The sequence below is a fragment of the Cataglyphis hispanica genome, chromosome 1, assembly GCF_021464435.1.
Source record: "Cataglyphis hispanica isolate Lineage 1 chromosome 1, ULB_Chis1_1.0, whole genome shotgun sequence".
Taxonomy (NCBI): Eukaryota; Metazoa; Arthropoda; class Insecta; order Hymenoptera; family Formicidae; genus Cataglyphis; species Cataglyphis hispanica.
In genome coordinates, this window is record NC_065954.1 from 19,295,662 (window position 1) to 19,308,683 (window position 13,022).

Here is a 13,022-nt window from a genome sequence, read left to right on the forward strand (position 1 = left end):
ATAAATAATTGTCTTTTCTTGAATATAATTTCTGAATGAAAGTATTAGTTTTATTATTATTGGAAAATATTTTGGTCTAATAATTATTCTTGTTAACTCCGAATCTCATTGTGTAGAATTATGTAAATTATTTTAGATAAGTGTTTCTAGTAAATATAGTAGTTTGATAGTTTTACTATTTTTTATAATTTTTTAATATTAAAGAAAGTCTTATTGTTAACGATTTATGATAATTATTAACTTTATTATTATAGTAACTGTTATACACTAATATTAGACCAAGATTTTACGATTAATTCTAGATAAATAATCTTTCTATAAAAAACTAACAAATTATTATTTAAAATGACTGGTTTTAGTTAGAAATAGTATGCTTTAAATTCAATTGAGTTTTGATCGATTTATCGATAAAATAGAAGCAAGTGGTATTCATTTTAATTCTTTTATGCTTGGATATTTGACTTACTTTTATTTAACGACTTTTGTTACTTATATACGAATAATGATATACATTGAAGGAGTTGTTTCTTCTCTTCTCTTATTATTTTGAGTTACACTATATCTGGTTTAATTTTATTTGTAGATTAAAGCTCGTTTTGTAGAAAAAGTCTAATGTATCTGTTTACTATGTTTGTCTTCTGATTAATTTCTAGATGATTACTTTTGGGTGTTGCATTTAATCGCCCTTGTTGGGTTGGAATATTCGATACTAATTAATTAGTCACTGTCACTTACCACTAGTGCGTTCGTCATTTACAAACCTATCTTCCCCTACCGCCCAGATTTCCACGTTTGAAATTAGTTTCATGAATTAGCAAAATTTTTATTCAATGAGCAAATTAATTTTTCTCTTGTACAACTGTTTTTTAAAATAAAATTACATTTATTTTTTGAAACTCCGGGATTTGTAGCTGACTTTACTTACGCTACATTTTGAACATTTTGATGTTATTACAAGACATTAAAATATGAAAACGTATCTCAAGGCGAAGTTTTAATTGATAAATTGATTCGTCGATGTATCTTAATACGCGCACACGAAATGCTAATGCATAAAGAGTGCATCAGCTACAGGTGTCTTAATGGTGTGTGAAAGTTTTCTCTACTTATATTTCTCTTTTTCTGTTTTTCTCTCTTCTTTCTCCTCCCCGTCTCTGCGTTTCCTACACAGATATTAAAATCAATACGGTATGCGTTTGACTGGTACACCGTATGCACCGCCATTACCGCATACACCGGCTACGTATGTGCGATCCACCCCCTCCTACATTCGCCCCCACAATCATCTCACACCATACCTATTCTCTCTGTAATCCTCCTTTTCTCCACCCCTCTCTCCTTGCGGATGCACACGAGAACTGCAGCTGTAGCGCCTTGCAGTCGACATGGTTGAGGGGATGAGTCAAGGTGTGAACCGTTAAGGGAGAGACGAAGAGCTTGAGAAATTTGACGTTGAGTCAAGAAGGGCTTTATAAAATGACAAAGTGCTTGAGATAATAAATGATTTAGTCGGGCGTACTCTGTGTGTTTTTGTTTTTAAATAATCGAGTTTTGGAACTTCTAGAATTTTTCAGTTTGTTAAGTTTGCACTTCGCATCTGTAGCATATCTTTAAATTAGCTGGATTATAATTATCGCGATTTTCAAATATCATTTGACAACGCTGATTTAAGATTTGGGAAATTGTATTTTATTTTGCACAGAAAATCAGTTTTATATTTTTTAAAAGTTCAAATTTTTTAAATCTTATATTCTTGAAGATAGTGAAATTTGTAAAATACATTCTTAAATTCTTTTACTTTTCTTTATTTTTTTTTTTTAATTATTGCAATTATAAATTATTGCATTTTTCATCTCTAAACTTTTAAACGTTTGATTCTTGGATTATTGTACTTTTATATATTACATAAGTATAGGTGTGAAGTATTAAGGGAGAGTGTAAAGATGGGACATAATTTCATATCAAGTTAATCAGACGCTTAGGGAGCCTCCGGGGAGACACGCAATGTCAAGGAGGGCTGACAAGGAGGGAGGGACGGGATCGTAACCCGCGACATCAAATACTGCCCAAGACGTGCTGATGTCATGTAACAGCTGCTACTAATCGCTTGTTTAACTAAGCTAATTAGCAGATTAATTAGTTTCATCGTAACGTTGACAATTATATTTCGATAATCTCGATAAACATATATTTTATATTTTGCACATAGTATGTGTGAAGAGAAAACATTGAAAAAAAATGGCAGCATATGCGGAGACTTTTTGTCCTATAAATCTATAGTTTTTAAAAACAAACTTTTTCATTTACTCCGCCTTAGATTGATTAGATTTTGAGCAACTTGATTAATTATGATTTTTTTCTCGGAAGATCAGATAAAGCATATTAAAGAGTAAAAACTTTATTTTTTTATTGTAATTGATTAAATGCTTCACATTAATTCTATTTAATGTGTTTTTTTTTTAATATATTTATGTATTTATTATAGCATTTTATTATCATATACAAATTATTTTTAACACGATTATAATTTATAATATAAATTATAATAAAAAATGCAAATAACATTAATTACAAAACAAAATCTAAATTATAAAATGTGATTTCATATGAAGAATATAATTGTCGTTATATATACTATGTACATATACATATATGTGTGTGTGTGTGTGTGTGTGTGTGTGTGTGTGTGTATGTATGTGTGTGTGCCAGTTATAATTATGGATTACATATACAATTATAGAGAAGAAAACGATTATGAAAAGTGTTTTGAATATATTTGAAATTTTAAATTAATTTATCCGAAAATGTCAAATGACATCAAAATTGTGCGAGTTTTTTTTTAAATGATTGTTTGACAACGGGAAATGCGGGGATCATATAAGTTTAGTGATGTCGCGTGAATGTAGTTCTCGCTTTCGTTGCGCATTTTGCTGACATCTCATAAAACTGTAAACGGTGTTACCGGTAGGTATTGGTTTTATCGCGCATTCGGACAGGATTCACGAGCCGTCATTTAGTCGGAATATTATTTCGTCAGGCCGTTTTCCGGGGTGAGCGGGCGCGTTGAAATTACTCGCGCGAACGTACGGCGCAATTAACAGAGAGGATTTATGTCGAAGCGAGCACTTCGAGGCAAAATGTTTTACAGTTGTTAACGTAAAGAATTTGGCAGAGATTAAATGACGTAATAATAAATTGGAAGGTGACTTTTACGCGCACATATTGCTCCGTATTTTAATCCCATACGATCTGAAATCATAGAACACGAAAAATTGCGTCGAAATTGTTTAATAGCACAAAAAGAAATAAACTAATATCGTTACAATACAATACATAATATAATAAATATCAAAATATTTTGCATCTGAGATCAATAGAGAAGTTTAAGAATTACAATACTTTTGCGTTAATTTTTTTAATTATTTCATTATCGAAAATATAGTCGTGTATTTAATTAAAGGTCTTTATTATTTTGTTTCTAGAATCGAGATTTACGGCTATAAGGATCGATCTTGAAACGGGGTGCGTGGATTGTGCATGTCCGAAGTCGGCGATTCGCAGGTACATAAGTGGATTTATTGCTGCATACATATATACAAATATATATATATATATATATATATATATATATATATATACATACGTACATATATTTTATATATACAGAGTGTCTGTAAAGTCTGCTCCAACCCCCTATATTTCGGAAACAACTCAAAATTATAACCGCAAAATTTCTTTTTTTTTTTAAGAAATACAAAAAATTATTAAATTTAAGATGACGTCAAATTTTTTTTTTATAAAGTTCTCTTCTTGAGGGAAACCTCTCCAACTTAAAAGAGTTGCCCCTCGAAATGATTGAACACATATTTCATGGTATTCTTCATAATTTTGAGCCTTTTCCAAAATATAGAGAATGGGAATAGACTTTATAGACACTCTGTATATATATATATATATATATATATATATATATATTTCTATCTGTTTTCCGGTGAGCAATAATAGCGCGTACAACTTGCAATTAATCATGGTACGATCGCATAATCTACTACAGAAATTGTACGTGTAATGTATCGCGGTAATATACCGGCAATTGATTGCACGAAATAGAACATGCTCTAATTCGCACGATTGTACATATAAAGTATTCGGTATAAATTTCATTTTAAATTTAAATCTTAATCAATATGTAACTATAGTATATACTTTGAATGTTACTACAACAAAAGAAAAATTGACAGAAAATTATACTAAATTAAATAAATTTATAATTGATGAATTTGTCAGTAATTTGTCAACGTAGCTCGAAAAGATGAAACTTTTTCAATCTGATTAACATTGCGTTGTGGTGTGCAAATTCATTTAATTCATTTAATTCTTGTCAATTATTACATGAAAAGATTTTTTTTCCATTTTCTTCGTCACTTTTGCGTGATCATCAAACGTCAATCGAAAAGCAAGCGTGTTATTAATAAAATGCAAGATTGCGCGGACGAGAAAAAAGAAGATTAGATTTTGCCTTTGTATCTTATTAATTCCTGATTGTTGCTCGTCAACTTTTAATTATATGCTTTTACGATAAAGTTTCAGTGCATTTTCTTGCGGGAATAGAAGTACAATACTTTTTTAAAAGTATAATAATACTTTGCAGATTATTTTAGAATTTGTGATTTCATTGAAATTGTGCGGAATCGAGCGTCACGTCTATCAAACAGTTAATTAAGTCTCGGCAAAAAGCGATAACGGATTAAAATTTATAATTGAGCAATACAATTGTAAATAATTGACGATGCAATTATAAATACTTTTGCAACGAGAGAGATTGCAATACAATTATAAAATTACTCAGCGATTTATTAAATGTAAATTTGCTTAATCATCATATTGAGTTTTCAGAATTTGTTTATCATGAAATTATTGAAGTTTCAAATATATGAATGCGTGACGATATCGATAGACATATTAATAAAAGAATGCTTGAACGTGAATAACAACATACATATAGAATGTCCGAATTATGTATGACAAAAAGTCAATATGCATCATATCCTTTTAAAAAAATTAGTTTTTATTACAAAAATGTTAATAGACATTATTAAAATTTCTTGGTTATGTAAGTCTCACTGGGAAAAATTTTTTTGCTCTTGTTCTCTCTTTCTCTCTTTATTTTTCTTGTTATTTTATTTGAGGCAAAATCTATTTTATTTTGGAATTTTATTTTGAAGTTTGACTGTTAAATGCTAGAAGTTGTAGAAAGAATTGAGAAAAATGAAAAAAATTCCTAATTGGTTTTTCTGTGAAGAAAAAGTTTATTTTAAACTTTGCGCTTTATATATAAATATATATTTTTCATATATATATTACTAATATTTAATCAAAATTTTGAAACATTCTGTATGAACTATTTTCGGCTTTTTGACAACATTTCGACGCTTGTCAATCTCTTGGTGAATAAACGATTTCGGCACGATCATTCTGGATTACCATACGTTGGACTTGATATTGCGCTTCCGAGTTTGTTTCCTCTTTTCTCATTTTCCTCTGTCTACTCACGTAGTGATTTGTCGCAGCCAAATGCAATTGTCTCTCAATTTCTTCGATAATTGCGAAATCGGTCAAGTTCCCTAAATCGAAATAACGAAAGGTTCATGAGAAAAAAAAAATATTTTATTGTCAATTTTGTGGTATCGTCATTTTATCGTTTAATTTCACTGAAATAAAATTTTAAAAACAAATAATTTTTTTTTAAGATTAAGCGCATCTCTAGATTATACAAGGTTTTTAAATATCACATATTTAAAGCCTTATATTGCTTTTCACATTGCGTACATTATTCCTTAATTATATTTTAGTAAAAGATAAAAAGATATTTTATATTTTGTTTTCTTTTATTGTTTATCTCGTTGATTATTTTTTATTTGTGCTATATATTGAGAGCAAATATTTTGCAGTATTCAGTCAAAAATCCTAATAGTGAATTCCAAATTACATGACTAATGTACGTAATAAAAATATGTTGTATAAATTCGCGGAACTATCTAATTTGACGGCGGCGTGAAAAGAAGTTTACTTGCTAATGCACTCGTTAACACTTGCGTAATTTATTAGGAGCAAATGATCGATCGATCGTAAACGTAGCGACCGCGCTCCGACGAGCGGCATTTTATCGATCGGCGAGAACGGGAGATTTACGCGTACATGCCAGCCGTGCCTCCAACGAACATATGTCATGTTATTTACGAGCCGGGCATTACTCTCTGCCCGATTTACTATATTTTATGTTACGTGGATGGACTTGCGATTCTTTCGGAGCGGATCGGACGCCGGTCACGTCGTCGAAGTGCGTGCCCACGCTGCGGCGATCATCGTTGGTCGATACTCAGTTTAATTGCGACAAGCCTTTCGCGAATTATTACTCGCCGATTCAAACAATTTATAATTCGGAAAATAGTTCAAGACAATATTTTATCTGTCGCAATGTTATATGTCGTATTGAAGCACGATTATGAATAAGAAAATCATCTGTGTTGCATTAATCACACATTTCACTCAAGTGAAGTTTTTCTCGACGTAACATGAAATATATATATAAAATATCTACATATCAATATATATATATATATATATATATATATTATATAGATTCTGCGATCTCTATAAAAGATTATGTATATTATCTTAAATGGATTTAATGTTCATATTTCCAACTCTCGAATTTAGGAGACGTTCTGTGAAACCGAGTTTTACAAATTTACCATTCACGAAACATTAAATGAAAAATCGTGAAACTGTTTAAATATTAGAAGTGACATATGTTTTTTTTTGAGAGAGAAATTTTTAATCTAGAAATCTGCAAACGTGAAATTTATTGATATATTTATGTGATTTCTTAAAAAAATTTCTTGTTCTGAAAGCGAATAAAAATCAGAAATTGTATTTCCAAACTTTTAATTTTTTAATCTATTGATTCTTCAAGTTTTATAATTTTTCTTTTTTTTTTTTAATTTTATTATTTTTTTAGTTCTCAATTTTGAAACATGCTTCTTTTCTTGTGTGTTTTAAAATATTTTTAAAAGATTTTTTATAAAGATTGTCGAGTACGTTGAAGCGCTCGAATCACCGATCGTGACATCTCTTTTGTATGAGAAACATTAAGGATCATTTGATCATGATCTCGATATTTTAAAGTTGAAATGAGAATTTCGAGGTGTTTAATGGTAGCCATTTGAGGTCAGCGTAGCAGGAATTTATGTCCTCATATTTCGGCGAAGGTATCACGTGGCGCGGCGCCTTTCGGTAACGTCACCGGGTGCCTTTCAATCAGCTGACGCGCAATTCGGACGCTTGATCCCCCTGATTTTTACCCGTTTCAAAAGGTATAATGCATCGTTCGATTTCCACTGCGGGAAATGGCGTTTTGAAGGATTTGGGAGACCGTCCGTTTTTTCGAAACTCCACCATAATGCTCCTCTTATTTTCTTTGAAAGTCTTAAGCACTTAGATATTTACATTTGATTGTAATCATTCTCTTTCTCTCACTTTTATATTGTATATATGTTTAAATTCACGGGTTTTTTTTTTTATCAAAAATAATTTTCTTTAGGAACAAAATTTTTTCACGATATTTTATTTTAGGAATTATTTAAATTTTAATATTTACATTAATTTATGCTACTTTTTAATAATGTACAATGAGTTTTAGAGTTTCAAGTTTTAAAATTTTAATAATTTTTTAAAATAATTTTTTAATGATTTCTTTCTTTTTTTAATGATAATACAGAAGGATTTATAGAGCCTCTCTTCTTATTTTATGTTAAATAAATTTCATGAAGATTTATAAATTTGTGAAACTACAAGTTCTTTGGTATTTTAGCCGGATGTATTTTCACAGAACATAAAGTACTCAACAACTTTTCCTAAACAACAGTTCTCCTTGTCCGCGACAAGAACGGATATACAGCCGTTTGAAGTTGCGTTACAGTAAATAACGCTCGGATTGCAAACTAAATAAAAGTATTTTTTGAAGTGGCGGATAAATCGAACGGCTCTACTACTTAAAAGCGCGCAAAAGTTTGGCGCTTTGCGAGAACGCGATTAAAAAGCGATTTCCAATGAAAGGCGAATTGGGGGTGTGGCGGACAAGGGGTAGGTGAACGACACTATGCGGCGGTGTTTTTATTTCACGGGAAATTTAACTTTAGGACTGGCGAGTCGGAGAGAAATTGCGATGGACAGGGCGAGTTCGGTATTGGATTACGACGGAATGATTGCACTCTTAATTAAAAGGGGTGGGGACAAAAGGGGAGGGGACTCGACCCTATTCGTGTTTCCGCTAAAGGGATTAACTTACTAAATCAGAGTTATGGCCTCATTGTCAGTCGCGATCATAAAGTCGATAGATGTTAACAGAAGTTTCTTCGCGTTTGCCTTCGACCTAACTTCCTCGGAATTGATTGATAATCTCGTCAGTTTCCGGTAGTTTATTACTGCTACTTTTGATGATGATTGTCTGCGATGATTGCTAGATATTTAATGCGTCAGCGTTTTATAATGTCTTCTGTACTCTCTCTGTCTCTTTCTTTCTCTATCTCTCTCTCTTTCTTACTACTTTACTTACTACTTTCTTACAACTTTACTTACTGTATTATTGCATTTGGTATTTTAAAATTGCAATTCTAAATATGTTTAAATTCGTGAAGAGGATTGATTTATTTTATTATCATTTATATTTCCATTACATTTAAATATACATATATTTTTTTACGGTTTTTTAGATATATTTAATTTACATACATAATTGTGTAGACTTTAATATGTAATTTTATTACTAGAAATTTTAACAGTTTTAAGCATTTAGCTACTATAACTGATATTGCTGGCGGATCATGGTTTTATTAATGTTCGTATTTATATTCATCCCCCGCGAGACGTAGCTCATATAACGTGCAATGATGGAACGCATCGCCCTTCTTCATCTTCGTTTTAATGAAAAGTGTATGAGTCGCGCCCTACAACTTTCAGCATCGCGTCATGACTCATCCCCTTCAGAAACGATTTACTAATCTCATAAGTACTTCGTGTAACGAAGAATTGAATATGCGGTAATTAATTCTGGTGCTGCCAACGGCCGCAATGGTGTATACAGTTCTTCATTTATGTATCATATGACACACTCACACACATACACACACACACACACACACACATAATGGATCTTTTTTGTTAAAATATATATCCTCCGTTTACGCGCGGACTAAAACGAGAACTTTTTAATTTACAACTTTATACCTTCGCAATTATCTTCCAAATAAAAATTCTATTAAAGTAAAATTTTCTCTTAAAAGTAGGTAAAATGATTTCTTTTTATCTATTTATTGCTCTCTTTTAAAGCTCTTTATTCGCAGAGACTATAAATTTATAATTTGAAAATTTTTAATGCCATGATATTGAAACAATCAAGATTTTTAGATTTCTTTTTAGAATATATAATTGAGAGAATACAAGTAATATGAATATATATTTTATATGATACAATTATTTTATATAATCTTTATTCTACTTTATATATTTGCCGCGCATTTCTTATTAAACTAAAAGTTTGAAATTTTATTTATGCCTATATTTATTGATCATCATATTAGAATCTCTGCGTTAGACAAATAATATATTTAATAGAATACGTTTTGATTAAGAGTAAATATTAAATTTAATTTGACTTATACTATTATATTTTAAATCACTAAAATATTAAAAATATGCTTTATCCAAACTGTGCGAATATGTTGTTACGTTAAAAAATTCTAAAAGTATAAGTACTATTATAAAGGGGAGATGAATAGAGCTAAAAAGATAACAGGGGTACAAAAAATGCAAATTTTTAATGAGATAAAATGACGCGATGTGGAAGAAAGGGAGAAAAGAAAAATCCGGCGCGTAATTCAGGTGAATCTTGTTTAAACCTTCCTTCGTGCGTCTCACCCGTTAGTTGAGGAGAATTCCCTTTGGGATGCGAGTGAGGTAGCCGAGGGATCGATTGAAGTCTTGATTCGAGAATCCAATCGGTGCAAATAAACGAGAAATTGACCCTTTATCACATTGTGTATGTGCCAAATACAATATAAGATTACTTTTTCTTGTAAAACGTGATAAGCATTATTTGCAGCTAAGCGCTACATATATACATATATATATATATATATATATATATATATATATATATATAATAAATATAACATAAATGAATTTAATCTAATTAAATTAAATAAAATTGTATTGCTTTCTTTATTATATATAATAATATATTATATGTTTTTTTCTTTTGTTGTTGAAAGAGAAGCTGAACAAAATTTACAAAACTTAACTATATTTTTCATTCCACATACGATATTATCTATCGTGATTTATTTATAAGGACTATAAGCACATATCTGAGTTTGTTAGAATATTCTGCCCGCGTCTTGTGCTATAAATATTTAATAATGCCCTATCCAGATAAAAAATCTCAGACACTTATGATTCGTAAAATTCGCGAATACTTTCTTCGTGAGTAAATAATTCTGTATCGGCTGCGGCGGTCGCGATGTAAACTTTATGTTTCTCCCTCGGCGGCCATGTTGTCGGACACGTAAAATCCGCTGCTTTGTGTTCCCTTGCTACATTAGGATTTCCACAGGAAATAAGGAACGAAATTCGCATTGTTCTATTATATATTTTATATTTTTGATAAAGCGTATTATATTGGTATTAATTTTCAAAATTATCAGACACTAATATTGTTTATTATTGTGTGATTAATTTGATATTTGATAATCTAAGTAACACGGGTGATGAAAAAATAACATCTTGCTTAAGATTTGAGCTCTTCGTGATTTATAAGAGGGAATTATCATACATATACAATATACATATTATTAATTTTTTTACGTTATTTAAAAGACATTGAGATAATATTTATTGATAAAGTTTGTTATAAAAGGATTATTATAAATTAGCTGTTTAAGATTAACGCACAAGAATGACTGAGATAAGCGTTATTATCTTAATAAGAGATTTCGTAGAAATCAATGTAAATTAATCAATAAGGATATAGTCGAGTTTATGCGCTGAAATTGTGCGTCAAAGCTTTTACGAACTTGATTTGTTTGCAACTTTTGGCGCGATCGACGGCAACGGCGTTTGAACAAACAACAAAGTACGTAGGTTGTAACAGCGAAACTTTTGGGTTAATATGACGCGCCGCTAATTTGTTAACAACAAACGGGGTAATGCGTAATAGATTTTCCCTTGTTATTTACTAGATGAGTGAAGCTACTGCTTGTAATTAACTTTAATTAATTTTATTTAGGATGCTTAACTAATTTTAAATAACTACGTGCAACTGTTTGCGAGTGTAATTTATAATATTTGCAAAATCGATTGAACAAGACGATAGTTAAACGTTCTATTGGCTACGTAATTAAAGTATAAAATTAAATTAACAACCATGCAATATCTAAACATTATTAAAGCTTATTTTAAGTTATGCATGTATTTGTATTAATATTTTATTATTTTTTTAAAGTATACATTTTTTTTATTATTTTATTATTACTATTTTTTTATTGCAATTTAAGTTACAAATAATGCATGCAATATTACATTTAAAGCGTTTGCTTTATTTAATTATTATTATATTTTGTTATTTTATTGTTATATATCTAATTATATTATTATGATTTTAATTACTAAGTTAGTATTTCTATTATTTTCTCGATTGCCATTTAAATCATAAGTAGTATGTACTGCATTGCGTGGCATCATATATTTGTCGCGATAAGTCTCTTTTCAACAATAGGAATATTATTGCGCCGCAGATAATTACGAGAAATAATGGGGTAGCGCCTTCATGGTACATTTATTAGATTAAGATCTGACCTCTCCGCAGCCGCGCCCAAGAAATTATTGCACAAGGATCAAGCTACCGATTATTAAGCGAACAGTTTCGGAACACCCAGTATATAATTTTACAGGGTGCATTTCTTAAATGTTCGTAACTCCATTTTTAGAAAAACTCATCCAAAAACAGAAATGCAATTATTTCATGTAATGTAACCTTTATAATATTTATTTTTGCATAAGACAAAAATTATTTTATTATGCGTATGAGAAATTCTATTTATTGAAGATTTTATTTCGAAAAAAGAATATGAGCACAGCTTCTATTCTAAGTAGTTAAATTTTGCGATTATGGAGTTGTATGTGTGTATGTGTATAATAATTATGCCTTATATTATTTCATTATTTCTTTTTTTTTACTTTATTAATGAAGATCGTTATTATCGTTATTAGTAACGCTGTTTTTTATTGCATATTAAATCAAATAATAATTATTATATATTCATTTTCAGCATGATTAATTAATAATTAATATATATCGATATAATGAATAATTAATTATTAACATTTATATGATACATGAACAATTTTAAAATGTATAATTACGGTTTTTGAATGCAAAATAACATATAACAAAAATCAATTTTCCTCATCTTTTACATACATATTGTCTGTAATTATTTGAAAATCTTCTTAGGCCTAAAACGAAATTTTTCAGCGAGCTACGAAGATAATCGTATTTGATAAGCTCGCAATTTCTGCTCGTGGTTTTAGAAGTTGGAATTATCGCGCAACGATTTTGGCATCCAGAGAGAAAATTAGAAAGAAAAGTGTACTTTTCCCTCGAAATTCCATTATTCCCATCGTGGATTAAAACTTTGTCGCTTACACGCAAATTTCCATTCGTGCGAGCTTGCATTTGCTCTTCAAGAATTTCTAATCGATATTTTCGTTGCGTACTAATCGTAAAAAGTAGCAACAATGCTTCTAAAATTTTTGGCGCAAATAATATTTTTAGAAATTTATTTAGAGATTTGATGAAAAATTGATATACGTAACTATTTGTTGTGATATTAAGATCGATTTGAGTTAATAAAAATATAGATTAACATGATTTATTTGAACTTTGAACCGTAGGATGAAATTTT

The 13,022-nt window shown here is 29.9% G+C and overlaps 1 protein-coding gene across 1 annotated transcript in view; it reads left to right on the forward strand.

The window, feature by feature from the left end:
* LOC126852361 (uncharacterized) overlaps positions 1-13,022 on the forward strand; it is a 158,585-nt gene that overhangs the window by 31,650 nt on the left and 113,913 nt on the right. The window contains exon 2 of the mRNA XM_050597105.1: positions 3,483-3,561. Within this exon, the coding sequence (XP_050453062.1) occupies positions 3,538-3,561 (24 nt within the window). The 5' untranslated portion in view covers positions 3,483-3,537. The remainder of the gene's footprint in view (positions 1-3,482; positions 3,562-13,022) is intronic.